The sequence below is a fragment of the Agelaius phoeniceus genome, chromosome 4 (genome assembly GCF_051311805.1).
Source record: "Agelaius phoeniceus isolate bAgePho1 chromosome 4, bAgePho1.hap1, whole genome shotgun sequence".
NCBI classification, from domain to species: domain Eukaryota; kingdom Metazoa; phylum Chordata; class Aves; order Passeriformes; family Icteridae; genus Agelaius; species Agelaius phoeniceus.
In genome coordinates this window covers 5,439,852-5,460,850 of record NC_135268.1, presented here as the reverse complement: position 1 = coordinate 5,460,850, position 20,999 = coordinate 5,439,852, and the positions used below count along the sequence as shown (strand labels likewise).

The 20,999-nt window shown below is 40.6% G+C and overlaps 2 protein-coding genes across 3 annotated transcripts in view; both read right to left on the bottom strand.

Moving 5' to 3' along the window:
* ABHD18 (abhydrolase domain containing 18) overlaps positions 1–20,999 on the bottom strand; it is a 79,386-nt gene that overhangs the window by 30,990 nt on the left and 27,397 nt on the right. The window lies entirely within an intron of this gene.
* Positions 160–12,838, bottom strand: PLK4 (polo like kinase 4). 2 transcript variants are annotated; one of them, XM_054632546.2, is made up of 16 exons: positions 12,603–12,838; positions 12,051–12,146; positions 11,522–11,617; positions 11,311–11,425; positions 9,315–10,347; positions 7,709–7,809; positions 6,092–6,483; positions 5,453–5,557; positions 4,943–5,045; positions 4,340–4,489; positions 3,887–4,017; positions 3,440–3,531; positions 3,073–3,211; positions 2,144–2,284; positions 1,154–1,260; positions 160–776 (listed from the first exon to the last, which is right to left on the bottom strand). In XM_054632546.2, the coding sequence occupies exons 1-16, from the start codon at positions 12,630–12,632 to the stop codon at positions 677–679; spliced, it is 2,931 nt and encodes a 976-aa protein (XP_054488521.2). In that variant the 5' UTR covers positions 12,633–12,838; the 3' UTR covers positions 160–676. The 2 variants fall into 2 exon arrangements, with proteins under 2 accessions (XP_054488521.2, XP_077032864.1); XM_077176749.1 differs by lacking the exon at positions 12,603–12,838 and adding an exon at positions 12,283–12,546.

The window sequence follows — 20,999 nt, the reverse complement described above, 5'->3', positions numbered from 1 at the left end:
TGTTAGCACACTTGAAGCCAAATGTTTGGGAGAAAAGCTACTGTTAATGCTACTTCAGTTGCTCTAAGTATTACTCAATGTGTAAAACAAGGTAAAACCACCTAAAGTTCTTAACTCTTCTCTCTTAACCATTACTTGACCATGAAACAAATAAATAGATCCAGGCAATTACCACTGCATTTATTTTTTTTTTCTGTATAACATGCTTGTGCAGGGAAGTTTTAAGCTGCTGCTACAAAAAATAAAAACAGACTTATAAAACATATACATATTTACATATATTACTTGTAAGACATAAAAATATAAGTTATTTACAAATACAAGTACTTGAATAGCACAGATGCATTTTCCTTGATTGTTGGCACTGAGGAAGCAGTGGAGTAAGAAAAAAAAATACAACAGATTCAGATTATTTCCCAAGACTTAACACAGTCAAGAACTAAGTTTCTCAAAGCTTGGCTTGAGTGAGTTTATCCATCACTTTAATGAAAAATATGTTTTGTATGAGACTTCACACACAATTTGCTGCACATAAAGAGAGCAACCCTCCCCTTCCTAGCTTTTCACCAGATTATGGAAGAATCTCTGCATAAGCTGAGTGAGATCAGTCACTTTACTGGGAAGTCAGTGAGTGAGTTTATTAAGCTCTTGTGCCATGACACCTGGTTTCCTTGAATCAGTGAGGACCAGCTGGATTGGTAAACATTACAAGAATAGAAGACAGACAGTGCAGCTTCTCTGTGATGTATTCTGGCAACTTATCATCTTCTCCATACCTAGAGTGGCAAAGCAGCATAGAAAAATTGAGATGCTTAAATAATTTATTTCATGACAATATAATTATTTCCAAACACTACTTTCCTCAGCTTCCCTGTTTTTAATACTACACATGAATAGTGGCTGTACTCTGGAGAGCAAGTAGATGCATTCCCAGCTTGTTTTAGTCATTTGTTATTCAGATAACAAATGAATATTTATTTGTTATCAGTAGGCTATGGGTGCTTCTCTTACATAAGCTAACCAACTGTGAAGTGATGGCAGTGCTAAGGTTTAAAATTTCCAAACCAGAGTCAGGAGCAGCTATGAAGTTACCTGATGTACAGCAGCCTTGTACTGAGTTAGCTGGATGTTTTCATGGCAGGAACAGACTCACCTGCTTGTCTGGCCCTCTGGAGAAGTGTAAGTGATGGAGGAGACACCTGCTTGGGCTACCAGCTGGGATCCATCATTGAACTGAACCCATACTGCTCCACTGGTCAGCTGATGAGAGAAGTTACATTGTGGTTCGAGGATACAAAATACAAAATTACAAACCTAGAACTCTTCTAATAGTGGAAACGGAAAGCTTTTCAAAATTGCTGAAGGGACTTAGGTATTTTGTCAGTCTTTTAAAGAAAAAGATTGCATGGATATTACTTTGGAGGAAGTAGTCTCATGCTGACTTTCTCAGGTTTCAGATGCTTGGCTTTAGATATCCTTGTCAATACCAGATAAATGAAGAATTACCTTTAGCTTAACCACTCCTAAAGAAATCTTATGAAGGGCCAAACACTAAAAAGAGGCCCATTTGTGAGAGTTCACAGCTATACACAATTTAACCTTCATATATAATCAAGAGAGCTTTTTCTGTTAGAGGAAGCTTACTTTATCTGGACAGCCAAGAATAATGTTTTAAACCTAAAGCTTATCCAACAGAAAAGCAGAGGGAAGATGGCTTTGCAAGGAAACAGCTTTTCCTGCTATAGAGGAAAATACATTTCTCTTGCACAGATCTGGTCTGTAGCTATTAAAAACTCTGTCATGACACCTTTGCATCTATATTAGTGAACAGAGAAGTTAAACAGTTTCAGTTTTTTACTAGAGTCAAATTTAAAAGAGAAAGGACACTGAAACAGGCAGTAATAGTCACAGGAAAACTGTGGTAACTGAGATACTGAACTATTATTTGGGTTTCTTCTAGTTATGTAGTTCACCATGGTTTTTATCTAAGACACTTTTTTAAAAGTATCTTTATGCATACAAATTTTAGACTTAAACTGTAGTGCACAAGTGAATGGTTCCTCACAAATCAAGTTTCAATAAAAATAGATATCTCAAACTAGTAGGAAAAAGAACAGACCTGCCTCCTTTATTAATTTCTCACCTGAGAAGCCCAACCAACATTTTTCACAAAAACAGACTTGACAAGTTGGGCTGAATTTGGGCTGCATTCCGTTGGATGACCAGAGGAGCAGGTCTTTTCAACAGTGTTAGTCAGAAATGCAGGCTTTTCACAGGGCACCACCTAAAACCCAGAGATGCACAGAATCAACAGCCTTGGCATTAATCCTCCTGATGAGCTGCAGTGGTCAGTTGCCACCTGTTCATGTATGCAGACAGATTGAGCCTCCATGCTTCATTTCACAGCATTACAGTATAAAAAGCCCACAGGGACACAGCTTTTTGTTGTCAGTTCACTTCAGTCAGGTGGAAATGTACAGGATTCTGTACTAGGAACATGAACTACACAATCAAACAGATGCAGATCCTACAAATGTAGATTGATGTTTATTCAACAAAGCTCACAATAAAACTAAGTGTGCGAAGACCCCAGTATAATTCAGTCAGCTGAGGAAGTTTTATCAGGAACCAAAGCTTGGTGGGCCTTTTAAACAAGCCAGATGAAATTGCTCACAAAGCCTTATTGGCTACACATATATTCACACTTACCTTTTTCTTATGTACACACTAACACTTGATGATTTCAGAACAACAACAAGTGCCAATGCCCTTTGTGACACCATTTGTTATACAGCACTGAGGGCACATCAGAGCTTTCAAACTGAAGACTGTGCTGTCTAACACAAGTAAGCAATTTTCAAACTCTGTTCCCAGGAGGCATTTGTGGTAAAGTTTTGGAGTGTTCTGATTTTTCAGATGCTCTTAAACCCAGCTATCAAAATCTGCTTATTCTAGTCAGTATGCTCACAACAGGCTAACAGAAGCCTGTGGCCATACAAATGTAATTCCATTAATTGAAGTAAAACAGCAACATGGGAGACTGGTCTCCATGGCACATCCTTCTGTACTTACAGGAGCACAGTTTGGAGTCTGAACTGGAGTAGAACTGGCAGCTTGATTTCTATCCACTGCCACAGCTTCTTTTGAATAGTTTGTCTTGTCCAACAGTGGAGGTGCTACAGCCAGTGGTGATTCAGTATTACCAGGTTTTCTGGAAAAATAATGAGAAAAGCAGGGAAAAGGTCTGTCCAAAAGGGATTAAAGAAACAAGTGAGGAGACATAGTTCTTCCTTCATTTTACCACGGACTGTCCAAAGCACCTGATGGCAGGAGTCTTCTGCAGAAATGTTTTTCAGTTCAAATACATAAGTATGCAATAAATATTCAATAAATACATAAATATTCAAATACATCAGTATTTTGAAGTGAAAGATATTACCTTCCAACAATTATTGGAAAAAATGGAGCACTTCCACTCCTTTTCTCTTCTTCCAAAACAGCACATTCCAGTGCAAGGCATATACGATGTCCCTGAAACGAGGAGTTTATTCAAGTTTTAAATTGAGACTTGTATAACTATTTCATACACATTTAGTGTGGCAAGTGAGGCCACCTAAGGAAACTTCAACAGCTCTGAATTTTTCAAGTTGTATAAAGCAGCTTCATTTGTTTGTTTAATCCTTTTACCAGACAGGCAAACCTGCTTTACACACTAGGAAGAATTTCCCCTCAGTCTTGCTTGTGAGGGATTGTAACCATTACCTCACCCTCCCCCTCCTCAATAGTGTAATGAAAAACATGGAGAGCAACACAGGAAGCACATTTGTGAAAGGGAAGGTGAATTTTCAGGAAGATGCTTGGAAAAGGCCTGTGTAGAACACCTTACCTCATTTGCATGATCCATGTAAGCCTGGATTTCCTTCTTCAACCCTGCTTCGCTTTCTCCTTTCAAAGTGAAGGATTTCCCTGACTTTTCAATCACACGAGTTAAACCAGCTGTCTTATGGATCTTTGCTCCTGCAAGAAAATGTGAACACTTTCAGTGTGAGCTGTATAAAACAACAGTTCAACCATGGAAAGAAGAGCTCATGAATAAAACCAAAGTATAATTCAAATAACACTTTATTAACATGTACTTCCTGAGGAAGCTATCACTAAGGAATTAAAGAATCAACTAAATCTACAAGTGCTAAAATAAAGGCAGGGTGTCCAAAACACTGCTTATAGTGCAGTATTTTCTTCAAACTGGAGTGGAGGTTGTTTAGTGTTAGGTAATATTTTAGTGCAGCCCTAAAATCATGATTTAGCTATTTGCATAACTGCCAAAATGAATACATACCATCATAAAAACAAATTTCAACATCTGCAGGGGGTGAATTTTCCATCAACATGCACTTGGCATATCTTGTATAAAACGTCACTTTGGGGGTTTTTGTTCTCACCAACTGCACAAACTTAGCTGCATACTGGTATTTTTTCCAGTACTTTTCTAAAAAAGAAAATTTTTAAAAAAATTAGAATTTAGTAGATCAAACACTGTGCATCAGCTTGAAGAGAAGTAATTTAAATTATGTATTTGATAGCTGAAAGTTGTGAGTAGTCTTTAAGTACTTGACAGGCATGTTTAGAGAAACTGACTTATTTCCACCAACAGCTCCTGGTACGAATGAGGAAAATATTAAAAGAGTTTTAATTTTAATCCACTACATTGTAAAGGGGAGACTTCTTAAAGCTTCCATATAAAAGGAATCAAAACCCATGGGTTACACTTGCTTGTGAAGTTTCAAAACATTTTACAGTTAAACTGGAAATTTGAATATAATTCTGAAAGGAGTTTTACTTTGGAGTTATCTGAAAAGTAATAGATAAAAGCTATAAAGTCACAAGATTCACTTAAAATATCACATTAAGCATCATAATTTTAAAGTAAATTTCAGGTTACCTGGCAAGTTGTCAAAATTATACGTGCAGATGCCTTCAGGAGGAGGAGGAGGTCTGTCATCAAGAAGGAAACCTCTTCCTTCATTTGGATGATAAACTGCAATCTACAAAAAGGGAACAAAAATTGTGTGTAGTTGCAACTTAGTACAGCACTGTGCACTTTTAACAGGTATGGAAATAACTCACATTTTAATTAATTACTATGATTCACCATGAAAGTGAAGATGTAGATTTAGTTGATTCTCTAAATTCACTATTCCTCTAAGTAATTATTTAACAGCAGCACTTCTTCACCAATACTTCACCTATTCCAAAAGCCAAGTCCAATTTTTTCTCTCAAATAATTGCTTGCTCCCTATATTTATATGGCTTTATTATGGAGGGGCAGAGTTTACAGCTGTGCATATATAAACAGTGGATTTCAAAAGAAATAATCACTTAAAAAGAAAAAAACAGCTCTGAATGAACTCCAAGCTTCATAAAACAGTGAAGAAATCAAAAATGTACTCACCATATTTCCATCACAAGATATTCTGAGAACTTCTTTTACAAGTTCCTGCGAGCGGTGTTCTTTCAGAAACTCCATACACACTTCCCCAGTATCTAGAATGCTCACCTAAAATATATTAAACATGAATTTACTTTCTGCAAGAGGTAAGATACCACTTTTTTTTCCCCCACAAATGCTTTAATAAATGCTTTTCTTTTTCCTTAAATGTACTTCAAACAGATAAATGCTTCTTATAGTAACTTTTGTCATTAGTGCTATTTTGTTAAAAGCAGAGCACTCCAAGATGACTGAAGGGTATCAGCCTGGTAACTGAGGGTGAGGCTTCTTAAAAGCAAACACAGACAGGTCTGCTCTATTATGCTTTAAGTATTCTCTATACAAAAGCTAAGATGCATCTTACTACTATGATTTTAAATTAAATTATCCTAGATTCAGTTTCCTAAAAACATATATAGGATATAATATATATAATATATATATAGGATAATTTAGCATTAAATTATCCTATGATTTTAAATTAAATTATCCTAGATTCAGTTTCTTAAAACCATATATTTCTCTTTTACCAAGTGATTTTTAAGAGGCAGTCACACCATATTAAGCACACCAATTGTTCCCATTTTCAGAACTGATACTTACCACTGCATTTTTGGTTTTCTGCCTGATGGGTTTCAGCCTGTGAGCAGTGAGAGGTGACACAACACTTCTCAGTGTAGGTTTCTGGTGTGCTGATGGTTCTTGGCCACAAGTTTGGTTTTGCTCTGGAGCTGACCAAAGGCCACATGTCATTCTGGAGTTCAGCCAGAGACCAGGCTGAATTTTCTCATTTTTGCAGACAACTCCAGGGATGCATTGCTTTGGGTTTCTCTGGTTTAAAGAATGTGGACAGTCCCCAGAGGCTCCATGATTCCTTATGTCTTTTAAGGTGTTCCATGCATTCCTTGGTGCATCCTGCTGCACATCCAGGTGGTACCGAAAGCCTCCCTGGGCGTTACTCTTGCCACTCAGGTCTGCAGGCAGTCCCAGAGCATCTGAAAGCACCACAAAGGGACATTGCAGATTCAAAGAGTCAGAGCCAGAAGGAAAAAACTCTAGTATAGCTTAAAAGCTTTTTAAAGGATTGTCTTAGAAGGTTTATTTAAGGGAAGAATGGGATTTCTTTAATTCTCAGTCCAAATCATCAGGCCTTTTAGTACCATCAATACCAATGCTAGCAAAATTCCAGTGCTACTTTAAGCTGTTCCTACATTGCAGTTAAGATGGTCTTCAGTTTTTATTCATCAAATAATTTTTAAGAATAATTTATAAACAAAATACTAGGACTTCAAATAGATTCTTATACAAGAATTAGTTTAATTTGTTGAAAAACAGCTTATTTACCATTCAGATAACCACTAGTAGCAAATTTCATATAAGCTGCAGTTTATCTAACTAGTGTTTTACCATTTCCCAGAGGTTTTAATACTCAAAATGTTAAATGCATACTATAAAACCCTTGTTTTATTTTCAAAATTCTTGTATTTATTTCTTTTAAACATCTGTTCTGATATTTAACCTTCCTATAATTCCTTCCCTAGTTTTGATATTTAAGTCCTTGATCAACTTTCACCTCACCCACATCATTATTGTGCTCCTTCTGTTGTGTGGCTGAACAGTTGAGAAGGGACCAAAAATTAAATAGGATTATTCAGACCATATGTTCTCTGATGCCAATTCCCTGTAGACAGGAAGGGAAGGAGTCCAGTAATATCAAACCACAAAAGGCCAGAATGGATTTATGGTTTCTTCTTATGATTAAATTACTTTATTTGCAAATGATGTAATATAATATGATGCACAACAAAGAACACCTCCTTCCCTTCTGTGTCTTTGTCCTTTCCTCCACCCATCCTTCTGCAGCTTTATTATCTTTCTCATTCATTGAGGTCCCATCGTCTCTTATTTAATTGTAATTGCACAACTAAATTAACAGGGCTTTCAAGTCACCTGCTAGTATTTTGTCATATATTTACTCTGACATATTTACACAACTGAGTAATTATGTCAGGGTCTAAAATTCTCATTTCCTCTTTGTTTTGAGTTTTGGTGGGTTTTTTTTTTTTGCTAAAATACTAGTAGAAAATAACAAGCTTGTTTTAGGAAACTATATATTCAAATTCAGTGTACAAAGAAAGAAAAGAATAATAGAAAATCCCACTGAAACTATTACAAGTCTTTAACTTGACTGCAAAAATACAGAAGTGATGAGTAACACACCATTTGTTTGCATGCTTCCAAGCCACTGCTGCATTGTCTCAGCCTGGGACTTCTGCTCTAACAAACCAACCTGGGGCTTCACTGGGCACAGATAATTTGGGCTACAAAATAAAAGTTACACACATAATCAAGTTTGCATCAAAGACACTTGCACAACAAAAAATAGAATGCTACAGCTGCAGAAACCACAACACTTGGAACATTTAGGAAATGCAAGTGGCATTTTGTAGCTCTAGGCAGCATAGAAAGTGCTTCTTATTATTTTATTTTCAAATAAAATAGTTTCCCAATGGAATGAAAAGTGATGATAATGCTGCCAGCAGTAGCTGTTCTTACATCTAGCACTTAATTCACAGCCTTGGAGAAGGCCCAGTGATGACATGACACCCTTGAGCCCCCTGTGTCTCACTCAGCATAACAAACATGCAGCTCAAAGATGCCAATCTTACCACCCAAAATCATTTGAATTTGTATAAAATACATCCAAACCCAGAAATTATAATGATTTTTTACCAGTTTTTTAGATGATCACATATATAGATCACATGATAGAATCCATGTGTTGAAGGATAAAGAACACACACAAAACCAGTTACTGCAGAGTCACTGATCTGCTGTAAATTCACATTAAGCTCCTGTGAGGTTTTGTTATCTCCATAGCCTGAACCTGTCTGCACTCTCTTGAGTGATGATGACTACTTCACCATTGGCAAGGGCTCATTTACCAGCAAAACCACCCCAAAACCACAGAATATAAACCATCTAATTCAAGTCTCAGGACTTGCATTTAATATTTTGCTGTGCGATCTAACTACAGGTGTAAGAGGCTTTCCTATAATCGATTATTATTAAAAAGTTGTAACCATTAAGTTAATCCCCACACTCACATTAACATCCTCTCATGTTTACATTCAGCATGGCTTTGTGAAGTCATGGGGAACAAAAGTAAGCATTACAGTAACATTTGTATAAACTTTTGATTTATCGAAAATTTCTCAAACTAGAAAGAATGCACATGCCCACTAAACTTTGCTTATGTCAAACACCTGCGAACAGTCAAAAGATCTTCTTACTCCATTTACTTTTCTTACAGGGAAAAGTGCTTGTTTGCCTTTTCCTTGAACTGATTTGCAAAGAGAAAACATAGGAAATTATGCCAGTTCTTAATGTGGAGAGAAATGCAGGAACTAAGATATGGAAGACCTTATATTAAAACAGAAAATTATTCTTTTGATATTCTTCTCATAAAAAGTCCATAGGAAAGGAGCCAGGATTTTCCCAAAGAAGTTACAAATAAGTACAGGACTCAATTTCAGATAATTATCTATGGTTGATACTTTCCTTCTGGCACACCATCTTTATAATCTATTGCCTAGTCTTTACAAAATGTTTGTTTTATCCTCTCTAAGCATAAGAAAAAATCACCCCAAGAGACCAACAAGTAAAAATGTTGATAACTGCACTTTGAATGCCATCTCCCTTCATCTGCCTCTTCTACAAAGAACAATCAGCAAGGCTCTCTACTACAATTACTGTGGGGAAAGAAATCATCAGCTTGCTGCCAGTGGAAAGAAGACAATAAAGGAATAAAAAATCTGATTCTTACTGTGGTTGGTCTTTTACAGGTGGAGATATCTGCTCTTCAAAAGAACCAGAAGTACTAGAAGTCTTCTCCTTAAATATTTCTCCTATATCAGTATAGCTGTTGGCAGGTGAAAAGTATTCTGTGTTCTCCCTTGTTCCTATTTTAGGCTTGGAAAGCACTTCCAAGGAGTGACATCGATCCATGATGTTGGATATGCCCTGAGTGTGGCTGTGGGATGTGCCAGACCTGTCTGAGGAGTGGGCTCTTCGGAGGTAGCGGGAATGTGGCCTCTCCTCGGCAGGCTGCGCGCTTCTTCCCCTGCCACTTCCTCCAGTTTCCTTTCCCTGAATTCCCCACTGTTGGAAAGAACCACTTCCATCTCCTGATGAATTATTACTGGAATTCTTGTTTGTAGGAAAAAAAGTAATTTTATTTGGGAGTGGCTGTCCAACTAACAGCTTCTTCTTTTCCTTCAAGCTACCGCTGGTACTGATGCTGGAAGAGCCCATGAAGGTCGTAGAGATGGTGGCATTTCCACTGTCCATGGAATCTTCTGAGCTTCCCAGATCTCTGCTCCGTGCAGAGCCCCCCCTGGCCATAAAAGGATGATCCAAGACGGAGGAAAGGCTCAAGCGATCCGCGGGGTTTTTGCGCAGTAGCCTGTGAATGAGGTCCTGGGCCTCTCTGGACAAGAAGGCCGGCATCTCATAATCTGCCAGCACCACTTTGTTCAGCGTGTTCCTCACCGTGTCCGTGTCAAACGGCGGCTTGCCAATGAGCAGGGTGTAAAACATGCAGCCCAGAGACCACACGTCCGACTCCAGCCCGTGCGGGCTCCTCGTGGCGATCTCCGGGGAGATGTAATTGGGAGTTCCACACATGGTGTAATGCTTCTCATGAGGCATCTTCAGCTGAGTGGCCAAGCCAAAATCAGCAATCTTGACGTTCATGTTGCTGGTGAGTAAGATATTGGAGAGGGTGAGGTCCCGGTGCAGTATTCCGTGGGAATGGAGGTACAGCATGCCCGTGATAATCTGGTGCAGGAAGTGTCGCGCTGTCAAAACAAAACCAGATGTTGCACTCTTAGATTTGAAATCCTAGCTCTGAAGATAACTCAGCTTTAAGCCTGCTATTCATCTTACTTATGCTTTTTCTTACGAGGCTGTGCAGGTGTCAGACTAGTGAAACTGGAATCACCTTTCTGCTTTAAGCAAAATGGCACAACGTTGTTCTTTATGTAACACAGGAAACAGGACTGGAAATACTTTCAATTGGCCCAAACTTTCTCAAATTAGATTCTCAAGAATTAAAGCCAGATACAAGTTAAACTAATGATGCCTTTATAGCAATACCCCATAAATCCAGTCCTGTGGCCTAGGTCCCAAAAAATCCCTATCTATAGCAGAATCACGGAATTAAATTAGAAACTGATAGAGAAGCAGGTAAGCAGGAAACTTCTTAAGCAGGTAAGAAGTTCTTGTCAGTAAGAAGAACTGAGCAAGAGGTGAGCAGTGAGGTGAGTCTGGAAGCAGTAAAGGCAGAAGTTGCCAATTTTCCTGTTCTTCTTCTTTCCTCTTCCAGTCTTAACCTACATTTCAACAGGATTTTAAGTACAAAGGTAAGCTGTACTTTCTCTCTAGTTCTGCCTTCTAAAATCATCATGTCTTTATACTCTAAATAGCACAAAAAGAAACAAATGTTCTGTTCTTCTTTCCTCTTCCCTGTCTTAACCCACATTTCAATGGAATTTTAAGCACAAAGGTAAGCTCTACTTTCTCTCTGTCTCTGCCTTCTAAGATCACCATGTTTTTATACTCCAAATAGCACAAACAGAAACAAATGTATATAGAAATGCAAGTGAATATATGCACAGTAATAATCAATCTCTAGATTATCACTTACCACAAGATTTTAAGGTATAGAAACTTTGATAGCAGGTTTAAACACTCTTCCTCTAGAATTTAATATTAATAATTAGTAACGCAGACGGCTCCACAGACCAAAAAAAAAATCTCACCTTCATCTTCTGAAAAGGGTTTCTTTCTGTTCTTTATGTATCTGCTCATTTCTCCATTGTGACATATCTCAAGTATCAAGTACACATAGTTGCTATCTTCAAAATAGTTATAAAGCTGGGAAAAAAAACCAAAGAAAAAATGAAATTCTGTTTTGTAGATCCTGCAGCAAGTCACATATATAGCCCTCTCTACAAACCCCAAGGTTCTTACCTCGAGTATAGATGGATGCTTTAGCTGACAATGTATTTTCACCTCATTCTGAACCCTCTGTACCATTCCAACTTTGTGCATGGCTTTTTTGTCTATCTGTAAGTGGATCACAGCATAACTTAAGAGGTTCGGTGCATGTTTGCCTGACAATTTTTAAATATAAAGTTTTCACATAGTTTAACTTAATGTACTCTTTTAATGAACAAGTCTTATAGATAATTGGAGGAACACCACAACTGAAAGCAATCAAGTGTTAACATTATCAACACTAACAGTTATTAACATATTTTCTGAAATACTTAAGCAGAGAAACCTACATCTCATTTTGCTATGCAGACAGGCTAAAGATAGTCAACACTAAAAAGCATTTCTATTGGTTACTAAGTCTATTTAGCTATGGTGCATCTCTCAGGATCGAGTCGCGATCTTACGTCCGTTATTTACAAACATTCAACCCAAACATCAGTGACCAACTGCATCACCCATTCGGTCTCTAAGGAGACGGATACTTTGTGGCCGCCTGCCTTACCATTTTGATGGCCACTTCCAGGCCGGTTTTCAGGGACACTGCTCTGTAGACCCCCGCGAAGGAGCCCTTCCCCAGGAGGTTCCCCACCTTGAAATCCTGCAAGACCAACAAACCGCGCTCGTTAACCTGGGGCTTTGTCACTCAGGCCTCGCAGCGCCCCTCCCGACGCGGACCCTCCAGGGAGTCCCCGCACCCCCGAGATCCGGACAAACCCGAGGCGGCCCGGGGCTACCTGCAGGGAGCTCTCCGGGGCGCGGCGGCGGCGGGGCCCGGCCGGCCCGCACAGCCACCCCCGCCGCATCCTCCTGCCGGCACCGCGCTGCCGCTGCCCGGGGCGGCGCGGCCTTCCCGCCGCCTCTCCCGCCGCGGCTCCCGGGACGCGGGATACACCCGCCCCCGGCTGCCATGGCAGCACCGCGGAGCCGCCGCTCCCCGCCGACACGTGGGGCCGGGGCGAAGGCGCGGGAGGAATGGCGCTCCCACCAACCCCCGCCGGCAGCGGGACGAGCCCGCGCCCGGCCCCTCCGCGCCCCGAGGGGCTGCGCGCCGCACCTCTATCCTCTCGCCGATGCAGGTCGCCATGGCGCCGGCCGTTCTCCCTCGGGTCCCGCTACCGGTCGTGCCGAGAGCCTGGGAGCGCGGTTAACCCATCAGGGCGCCCCGGGCCGCCCGCCGCGGCGCAGCCCCGCTCGCTCCCGGGCCCGGGGGCGGCCGCTCCGCGCCCCCCCCGCCGACATTTTGAAAAGTCGCGCCGTTACCCCCCCGGCCCCGCCCCGACCCGGGACGAGGCTGCGTCTGACGCAAGCGCGTCACGCAGCGGCCGGGCTGGGAGGAGGAGGAGGAGCCGCCGCGCGTGCGCGGGGAGGGGCGTGCGCGGGCAGCCGTTAGGGCGCGTGCGCTGTGAGGGGAGCGCGCGGACCCTCAGCACTGGGCGTCCCGCAATGAGGGAGTCCTGGAATATTTTGGGGTTGTCCTGAAGATCCTCTGGTCACAATCCCCGCTCACAGGGCCAGGGATACACCCGCTAGATCGAGTTATTGGAATTGGTTTGGGCCGGGGAAAAGATTTTTATTTTTGTTGGTTTCTATTTGCCCCCTGAATTATCCCACTTCATAAACATCTCGTTGTCTCCTGTAGCAGGGGAATGCTCCCGATGTTATTTTCGCCACGGCAGGCATTCAGGGTGAAAGGAGTGATTTAGCACTTCAGCTTCTCCCAGTGTTTGCCAGCTTGTGGCCGTAAACTCAAGTACTTCCTTCTCGACCAGTCAAATTTCATTGTTGAAATAAAATACAGCTAAAATCAAGCTGCACTTTCTCCTTCACGCACTCCTTAATGGTTTTAAAGTGGATTGTGGATAAGCGTTTGTGTCAATCTCTGAGAGTCCTTACAGATAAACCAGGAGCTGTGTGAATTAAAATCACTGGCTTGAGTAACTAGGGTGGAAGATTAGTGAAAAAGAGACTGAATTTAATTTCAAGACCAGATTATTTCCCTGAAGAGTGATGAAGGTGCACCTCCACTGATTGTCCAGCCTGCAACGTGCAGTGAAATGATGCTTTCCTCTGTTTCATTAAAAAGGAACTTGAATCACTCTTCTGTTGTTGGGTTGCAATTATGACTGCAGGGGTCAGCATCTGCTGTGAGCAGAGCTTGTGAGACAAACCAACCGTGTAACAAAGCCTTTGCTGACACTTTTTATCAGAGAGCACAGATACCTAATCTTGTTCTCAGGGCTTAAGCATTGAAAGAAATGCTATCATAAAGTCTTCTTTAAAGAGAGTTTTAGGAGAGTAATAGCACTCCCTTAAAATAGGGCATGCAAGCCTTCCTTCAACTTTATTGCATGAGCAAAATGTAAAGATTTAGGACATACTGCATCAAGTGGAGAAGTCTGATGGGCAACAACAGTAAAAAAGAGCTGAATAAGAAGTATGATAAAAAGCAAAAGGAGGCATGAAGTTACATTTTACCAATCTTAATACATCATCATTTGTTGCTCTGCAGCTTTGCTTGTGTCTTGGCCACAAGGTTCATATATTGCACTTACTTCCCATAGGTATATTTCTTTCTTATTGCTGCTTTTCACAGACACAGGGCAGCTTTCTCAGATGTATTTCATAGTGCCAGTCTAGACAACAGAAGCTGAATCTTGGAAACATCGCTGATGTGTCCTTATTAGATGATGAGTTGTGAGCATGTAATGATCCATCAGTCCTGGCATCTGTTTGACCACTAGGACTTAAAAAAAACAACAGTTAATACATCAAATATATTAGCTTTGATGTGTTAACCTTGTATTCTAAATATTCAAGTAAATGGTGCCTTGCCTTCCCCAGCATGTGCCCAAGAGATGGCTGTGACAGGGTGTGTGTTTCAGTGGCACTGGGGCAGCACAGCAGGATGAGCACCCAGCAGCCCTCCGAGCCTGCCAGGGTGTGTCAGCAACGTGAGACACTCAGTGCAATTGTTGCCAACTCCTCATGTCAAGAACAATTTATTTTTAAAAATTGCACTTTGTAGTTGTACAGTCACAAAACTTCAGTGGGGTATTTTCATGCCCAACACCACTTGAAATGCATGTTTTGTTTTCCTATTTATCATGACCACCCTGTGAAAGAGGAGCCCATTCCAGGTGCTGTTATAGATTGCTTTCTTCCACGTTATTCATTCTGGAGGGTAATGCTAGAAAACTTAGGGAAGGAGAGATTTACCCAAACCAAAATTGAACCAAATCCAGGTTATATTTGCGGTGGGTTTATTGAGTATTTTTTGTTAATTTACTTTATTAAAGGGAAAATATGTGATCATGGAGACTTGGCTGCTTCTGTCTCTTTTTCACTAAGTTGAATTCTGTGGTTCTACAAAGAATAGAAAATTTTATCAAATGAGAATTTGCTTTGATTTTGTGCCCACCCATACAAATGCTCTTGGAGCTCACCTTTCAGCTTTGCTTTCAGAGATGAGAAACCCTGCTCTTGTCATTTAGAATCACCTGTCTGATTAAAACTTGAGTGGTGAAAAGCAAAATTTCTGTCAGTAACAATTCATTTCCAGGCACTTGTTTCAGTCTGGTATTTCAGCAGTTTGATCAGTAATTTTGAAACATATTTGCTGGGTGTTCACTGTTTACAGTGGTCTGCAGTCTTCATACCCTGCTTCTTAGTCATAATTGCAATAAGTACGTTTTACAGATGAGCAGAAAAAGGGATTTCCACTCACATACTTGATCTTAAAATGCACTGGGCCAAAATTTGTGAGAACACAACCTCTCTGTCTTGATTATGCTGAAGCTTGAAGTAAAACTCATTAAAAGTTTTGACTCTGACTATGCTCCATTAGGAGTATATGACCAATTCCTTATGGGTATTATCCACACCTTCACTGTCTGTAAATTTATTTTGTGCTCTAAGTTACAATCTAGCCAAATAATTTAGTGTTCTTCTATGACTCAGAAGATAACATGGGAACAAAACAAACCAAACCAAAAAATGCTTATGCAAGGCACATTCCACCTCAGACTTAATCTGAGCTGAATTCAGCCTGGAAAAATGAGAAGACTGCAGCATCAATTTGTTGCCTATGCATTTATTCATGTTAAGTCTTCAGTCTACTATTTCTCTCTCTTTCCATTTGAGCATCACAATATCCAGAGGTGATGCTGGTTTCCAGTTTATCCTCAGGTGCAATGTTACCTGTGTGTCCCCTGCTCTGTAAACCTTTTCTCCTGTGTTTCTTTGCCTTTTCTCTTGGCAGCTGAGAGCCATGGTCACTGGAAATGCAGCCCTGCAGATAGGCACTGGGTGAGGGGTGCACTCAGTGCGGTTTGGTGTCTGAGGATTTGCTGCTCTGCTGTTTTTATCCTTGCCCAATGCCAGCATTGTTTCCACCTTCCTAAGAGTTTATTTAGGTGTTGGCTGGAGTTTTCCTTGGTCTCCCTTGATGAGTATTCAATTGCCAGCTGTGGGTGTAGCTGCCAGTGTTGACAGCTAGTCTTACATGCAAAGGTGGACTGCTCCCTTAGGCACAATTCCTTTGTTAATGGTGTTTCCAAGCCATATCAAACTGTGCAACAGTCATGAGAGCAATTACTGTCTTATATTTTAATCCTTTTTTTAATTAGCATTTCTTCTTATATATGTTTCCAGAACTCAGGGATTAGCACTTCCCTGTACGCTGAGCTTATTGTGAGCACATGAATTTTGTCTGTATTTCACAGAATGCAAAAAGACCTCTGAATAAAAAACAACCGGTTTTGAATGGCACTTTATTGCCTCCATGCAGGAAGATACAGTAAGAAACAGTTTTTATATTAAATAAATTGAGCATTCATATCTCAACAGTCTTTTAGAGTTAAAAAGCCCACATCTTATTGAGTACAGATCTTCTTTTAAGACATCCTGTGTAAAAAGATTGAGTTAATCTGCCTTGGTAGAACTGTTTATTCCTTCTTCTGTCAGAAGAGAATGAATGGATTTACTCATTGTGCTTCACACAAGCAGCAAAGGAGGGATCATCTGTACCTGTCACAGGCAGCACAGTATGAGGTGTATTTATTTGTGCTGTGAGTATGCAGGATTATTCACTCAGCCATCAGGCATTACCTTGTGTCACATGAAGCACAGAAGCTCTGTTGTGGCAATGAGCAAGCTCAAGTGACCATTGCTGTATTCCTGGGATCCCAGACAACCTGTGACATTTATGTAGCTGCTGGGCCATAACAACCTCAGCTTCCTCTTCCTCTAAAATAAGAGGAGCTTAGGAAAAGAGAATGAGATTTCTGTCAGTTTTAGCAATAGAACCAATCACTAACTAAATGAATGTGGTTATTTGCCATCATCTTGGCTGAAAATAAATTTGAAGTGCCTGCTTAGACCATGCAGCTCCTCTGAAGCAATCATAGGACAGCATTTTCCAAGGACAGAAACTGTAGTGGACTATTTTCAGCTGTAAACATAAGCAGCTGTAGTTCTGCTGAAATTGGAGAAGTTATACAGCTTTGTACAAAGGTGCAATTTGTTTCCTAGTTGGGATTTAAATTTTTCAAAAGCAGGGATGTTATATTTCTTCTGCGACATTTGCACCTCAATAGTGAACAGCCTTGCTCATATTGAATAGGAGGCAAAATCAGAATAAGGGGGGGTTTCCCCCCAGTGAAATTCACATTTGGTTTGTTTGGGTTTTTTTTCCTGCATGCTCCATTCTCAGAAGTACTTTGAGTTAATTGCTTCACACCTGTGTCACTTCCATGACAACCATGTGTGCCTGGTTTTACTGGAGCCAGAGGCTGGCCCTGTGTTTGAGGATTAAGTAGCCTGTGCTGAGCTTTGTGCTGCTGTGGCTGCACCAGGACTCAAACAAGGTGGTTTCAACCTGCCAGGGGTATTTTTGCAATGTGCCTCAAGTTTGGAGGTACATGAAGCAGTGTGTTCAAAGCTTAGCTTTGAAACTCCTTTCTTAGCCAAAAGCCTGTGCTCAGCTTTAATTATTGAGCTCTTAGTTCTCCTCCCTGATATTCTCTCCTGCCAGGGAGACTGGACTGGTTTCCTTGAGAACTTTCCATGACATGTTTATTGCTTAAGTCTGACTAACAGTAGCATAGCTACAGTGCAGTACAGTCTCTATTTTCACTTGCAGTAGCCCAGGTTTTGGTTGTTTGTTTTTTTTAAAACTTTCTCCACTTCAAATTCCTCATGTGTCTGCTTGTAGCCGCATCTCTCTTCACAGAGAAAAGGAAAGCACAACTTCCCAAGGATATTTTCTGAGGTTCACATTCTCTGAACTTCAGAGAAAGAAAAAACAATTCTTATCTCAATTGCTGCTCCTCTTGTTGTTCACAAGTGGAATACATTGTAGAAGATTGTTTGTCTAAAAGAAATTGGTAATTAGATTCTACTGTGAGTGTTTTGATTCGTTAACCAATTGAATCCATATGTGTGTTGTTGGGACTGTCAGCTGACAGTCACGAAATTCTGAGCAGTGGAGTGAGGTTGAGTGCTTGTACAAATTCAGTTTAAATGTAGTGTAATATAGTATAGAATAATATAATATAATAAAGTAATTCATTAACCTTCTAATATCCATGGAGTCCTCCTCGTCATTCCTCCCCTTTGTTGGGGTGCCCTAATTTACAATAGCTGCTCAAGAGAATGACATTTCTCTCTTCAGCATGCTCAGAGGAAGCGTGAATTCAGATGGCAGAATCTTTGTGTTGAGACAGGGAGCTGAACAAATATCTTGAGACCTGGATCACTTTTAATGCTTAGCCTCACACAGGAAAGGGCTGCAGCTCTCATCTGTCTGTATGATGGTGAGTTCTCCAGAGGGAACATGTTCCAGCCAGAAAAAAAGAACTGAAAACTTCTTCCTCCTGGAACTGACTGTGCCACTGCTGTGCTGATCGAGAAAAAAGATGTGGAAAAATTTGTTTCCTCACCTCCCCTACTTCTTTGGTAGTGAAATTCAGTTTATTTCAGAGAAGGAATTTTTTATTTAAATCTGTATCTTTAAGAAACAAGTCAAACTTGTTAGCCATGTGATTTAGTTTACTCATCTGTAAAAGTGACAACATGTTTCATCCTAGGCTGAAGAGAAGTCATTTGTAATATAAGTGAAGAAAAAAAAAGTTTGTTGAAAGAATGATTCTGAGAAGCTGGTTATTAAATATAATCTGTTTTGAGTAAAATGCTTGGTGTGGCAGAAGGCTTTGTTGTACTGACTAACACATTTTTATGGACATTCCAACTTTGAACCCTCCTATGAAGTTACTGGCCTTAAGCCTATGCTACAGGAATTATTGTGCTGCTTGTGTTAGTGCTGTCAAAGGCAGGTGGTGATTTTTTGATTGTGTTGGACTATACTGGCAGCATTTGGTAGCCCAGTGGGACTTTACCATTTATGCCAGCATAAGCTTTTCCCCCCTCAGATCTTCTGTCCATCTTAGTGAAGTAAGAGAATTTGTGACTGTGTGGTACAGTGGAGCTTCTCTCTGTGGATACCAGGGGTGAGCTTAGGCAGTGCCTGAGCAGCAGAGCCAGGCTGACATCATTCCCGTGTTATGGAAACAATGAGGTCGTTGGAATGATTTGCTCATTTGGCTGATGCCTCTCTTGTAGGTGTCTGTGTTTGTTGCCGTATGGAACACAAGCCCAGATTGTGTCCTGTCTCTCAGCAGGACATGAACCACTCTGCAGGTTTTTCCAGATGCCTTTTCTGTGATTCTTTTGATTGTACTGCACTTGTGAGCACTAAGTGATAGCTTCTAATAGAGAAAACTTTTGCAAGTCAAAATAAATTCCATGAAAAAGGGTGGTCTCAGTATTTGACCTGTTTATTAAGACCTAGCTTGGTCTGGAATTATCATTAAATCCATCACACAGTCTGCACACTTTCCATCTCCACTCTGTATGCTAAAATCACCATGTAAGAGTATTTTGTCCTGCCTTGATATTGTAGACAAGGCAGGGCAGGTAGATGATGGACTAGGTGGGGAATATTTATTGCAACAGGAGCATTTGAAAGATGTGAAAAGAGTACAGTGGGAAAGGTTATTTTTGGTTGAGAAAGGAAACTTCTTGGGCCACATCTTCCTGTAGTATTGTCAAGACAAATGTTTCCTGTTTTGTTTTGTCATTTTATTTTCCAGGAGTTGTTCTGCTGGTTGCTGCCATGCTTCACAGGAGGAATTCAAAGCTCTGGCTAGGATTTTTGTGCTGGTGTGTTGCCTTTCTGGTGGTGTTGGCTCCTTTTCTGAAAATGTAGCATGTTTTTCCCCTGCAGTAGATATTTTGTGACTTGAATGGATCATTTAATTTCACTGTCCTTCAGAGGCATAATTAGTAACCCACATTTACTTTTGTCTTTTCAATGCTTATAAAATGCTCAGTTTTATTCATGGAGTGCTCTCTCATGTGAGGATAAGACTATTTTCTGAAGAAATTTGCAAGCAAAATGCTCTTGACCAGTAGTTTTTAAACGTGTTTGCTGTAGAAGGTGTCATTTTCTTCTTTGTAATTGTAAATGCTTCAGCACCACTGAAAATCTAATTAACCTTATAAAAGGAAGAGCACATTGATATTTGCAGGGAGAATGAAGAATGTAGGACAGAGTGAAGCTGAGAAAGTAAAGGATAATATTTAGTTGCAACCATGGTAATGATCACGGGGACACTCTTGTTTCAGAAGCTCTGTGACAAACACTGTCCCTGTGAATAAATTATTTTTATTCTGCAAGCAGCTCTTTCCTCCCTGAAACTGCACCCAGCCAGCTCCTTGAGGCAGTGTTAGGATATTACAGTTCAGAGAAGCTGGTTTTCAGGCAAATTTGAAATTTAGGGCCTTACAACGTACTTAAGCATTTTGATGGAAATACATTTAGCCTTACATCATGGCTGTGTTTTTAATTCCTTGAGAGTTTTAGCTGGCTACCTTCCGCTGACAGGACCCGAGGGAATGGCTTGAGGCTGTGTCAGGGGATGGTTAGGTTGGGTAATAGGACAAGGTTCTTCACCCAGAGGGTGTCTGGGCACTGAACAAGCTCCCCATGGAAGTGGCCACAGCACCAAGCCTCACAGAGTTCAAGCAGCACTGGGACAATGCTCTAGGTGGGAATGCTGGCGTGTCCTGTTCAGGGCCAGGAGCTGGGACTTGGATGATCCTTGTGGGTCCCTTTCAACTCAGGATATTCTGTCATTCTTTCAACATTCACCTTGTTTTGCTGTGTAACAATGGGATACAACATCCTTGCACAGCTGGTAAATACTGGAGTGTGAAGGAGCTGATTGAGTGGTGTGAGATGCTGAGAAAGCAGAGTAGGTAAAGAGCAGTATTTTCCCCTGTACTGATAAGGGGAAGTTGATTTCTAGTGTAGATTTTTACACTTACACTATATATGTGCATATACACAGTTCTTTCAATAGGAAGGACCTTTCCCCACCCCAAAATTCCAAAC

Bases quoted from the DNA above. Each gene is read 5' to 3' on its own strand.
- PLK4 (XM_077176749.1), bottom strand. From the start codon at position 12,351: ATGCGGCGGGGGTGGCTGTGCGGGCCGGCCGGGCCCCGCCGCCGCCGC. The intron at 3,532-3,886 runs GTAAGGTGTTCT...TCCTCGTTTCAG, and splicing joins ACATGGATCATGCAAATGAG to GGACATCGTATATGCCTTGC. The intron at 777-1,153 runs GTGAGTCTGTTC...TTGCCACTCTAG, and splicing joins CCAGAGGGCCAGACAAGCAG to GTATGGAGAAGATGATAAGT.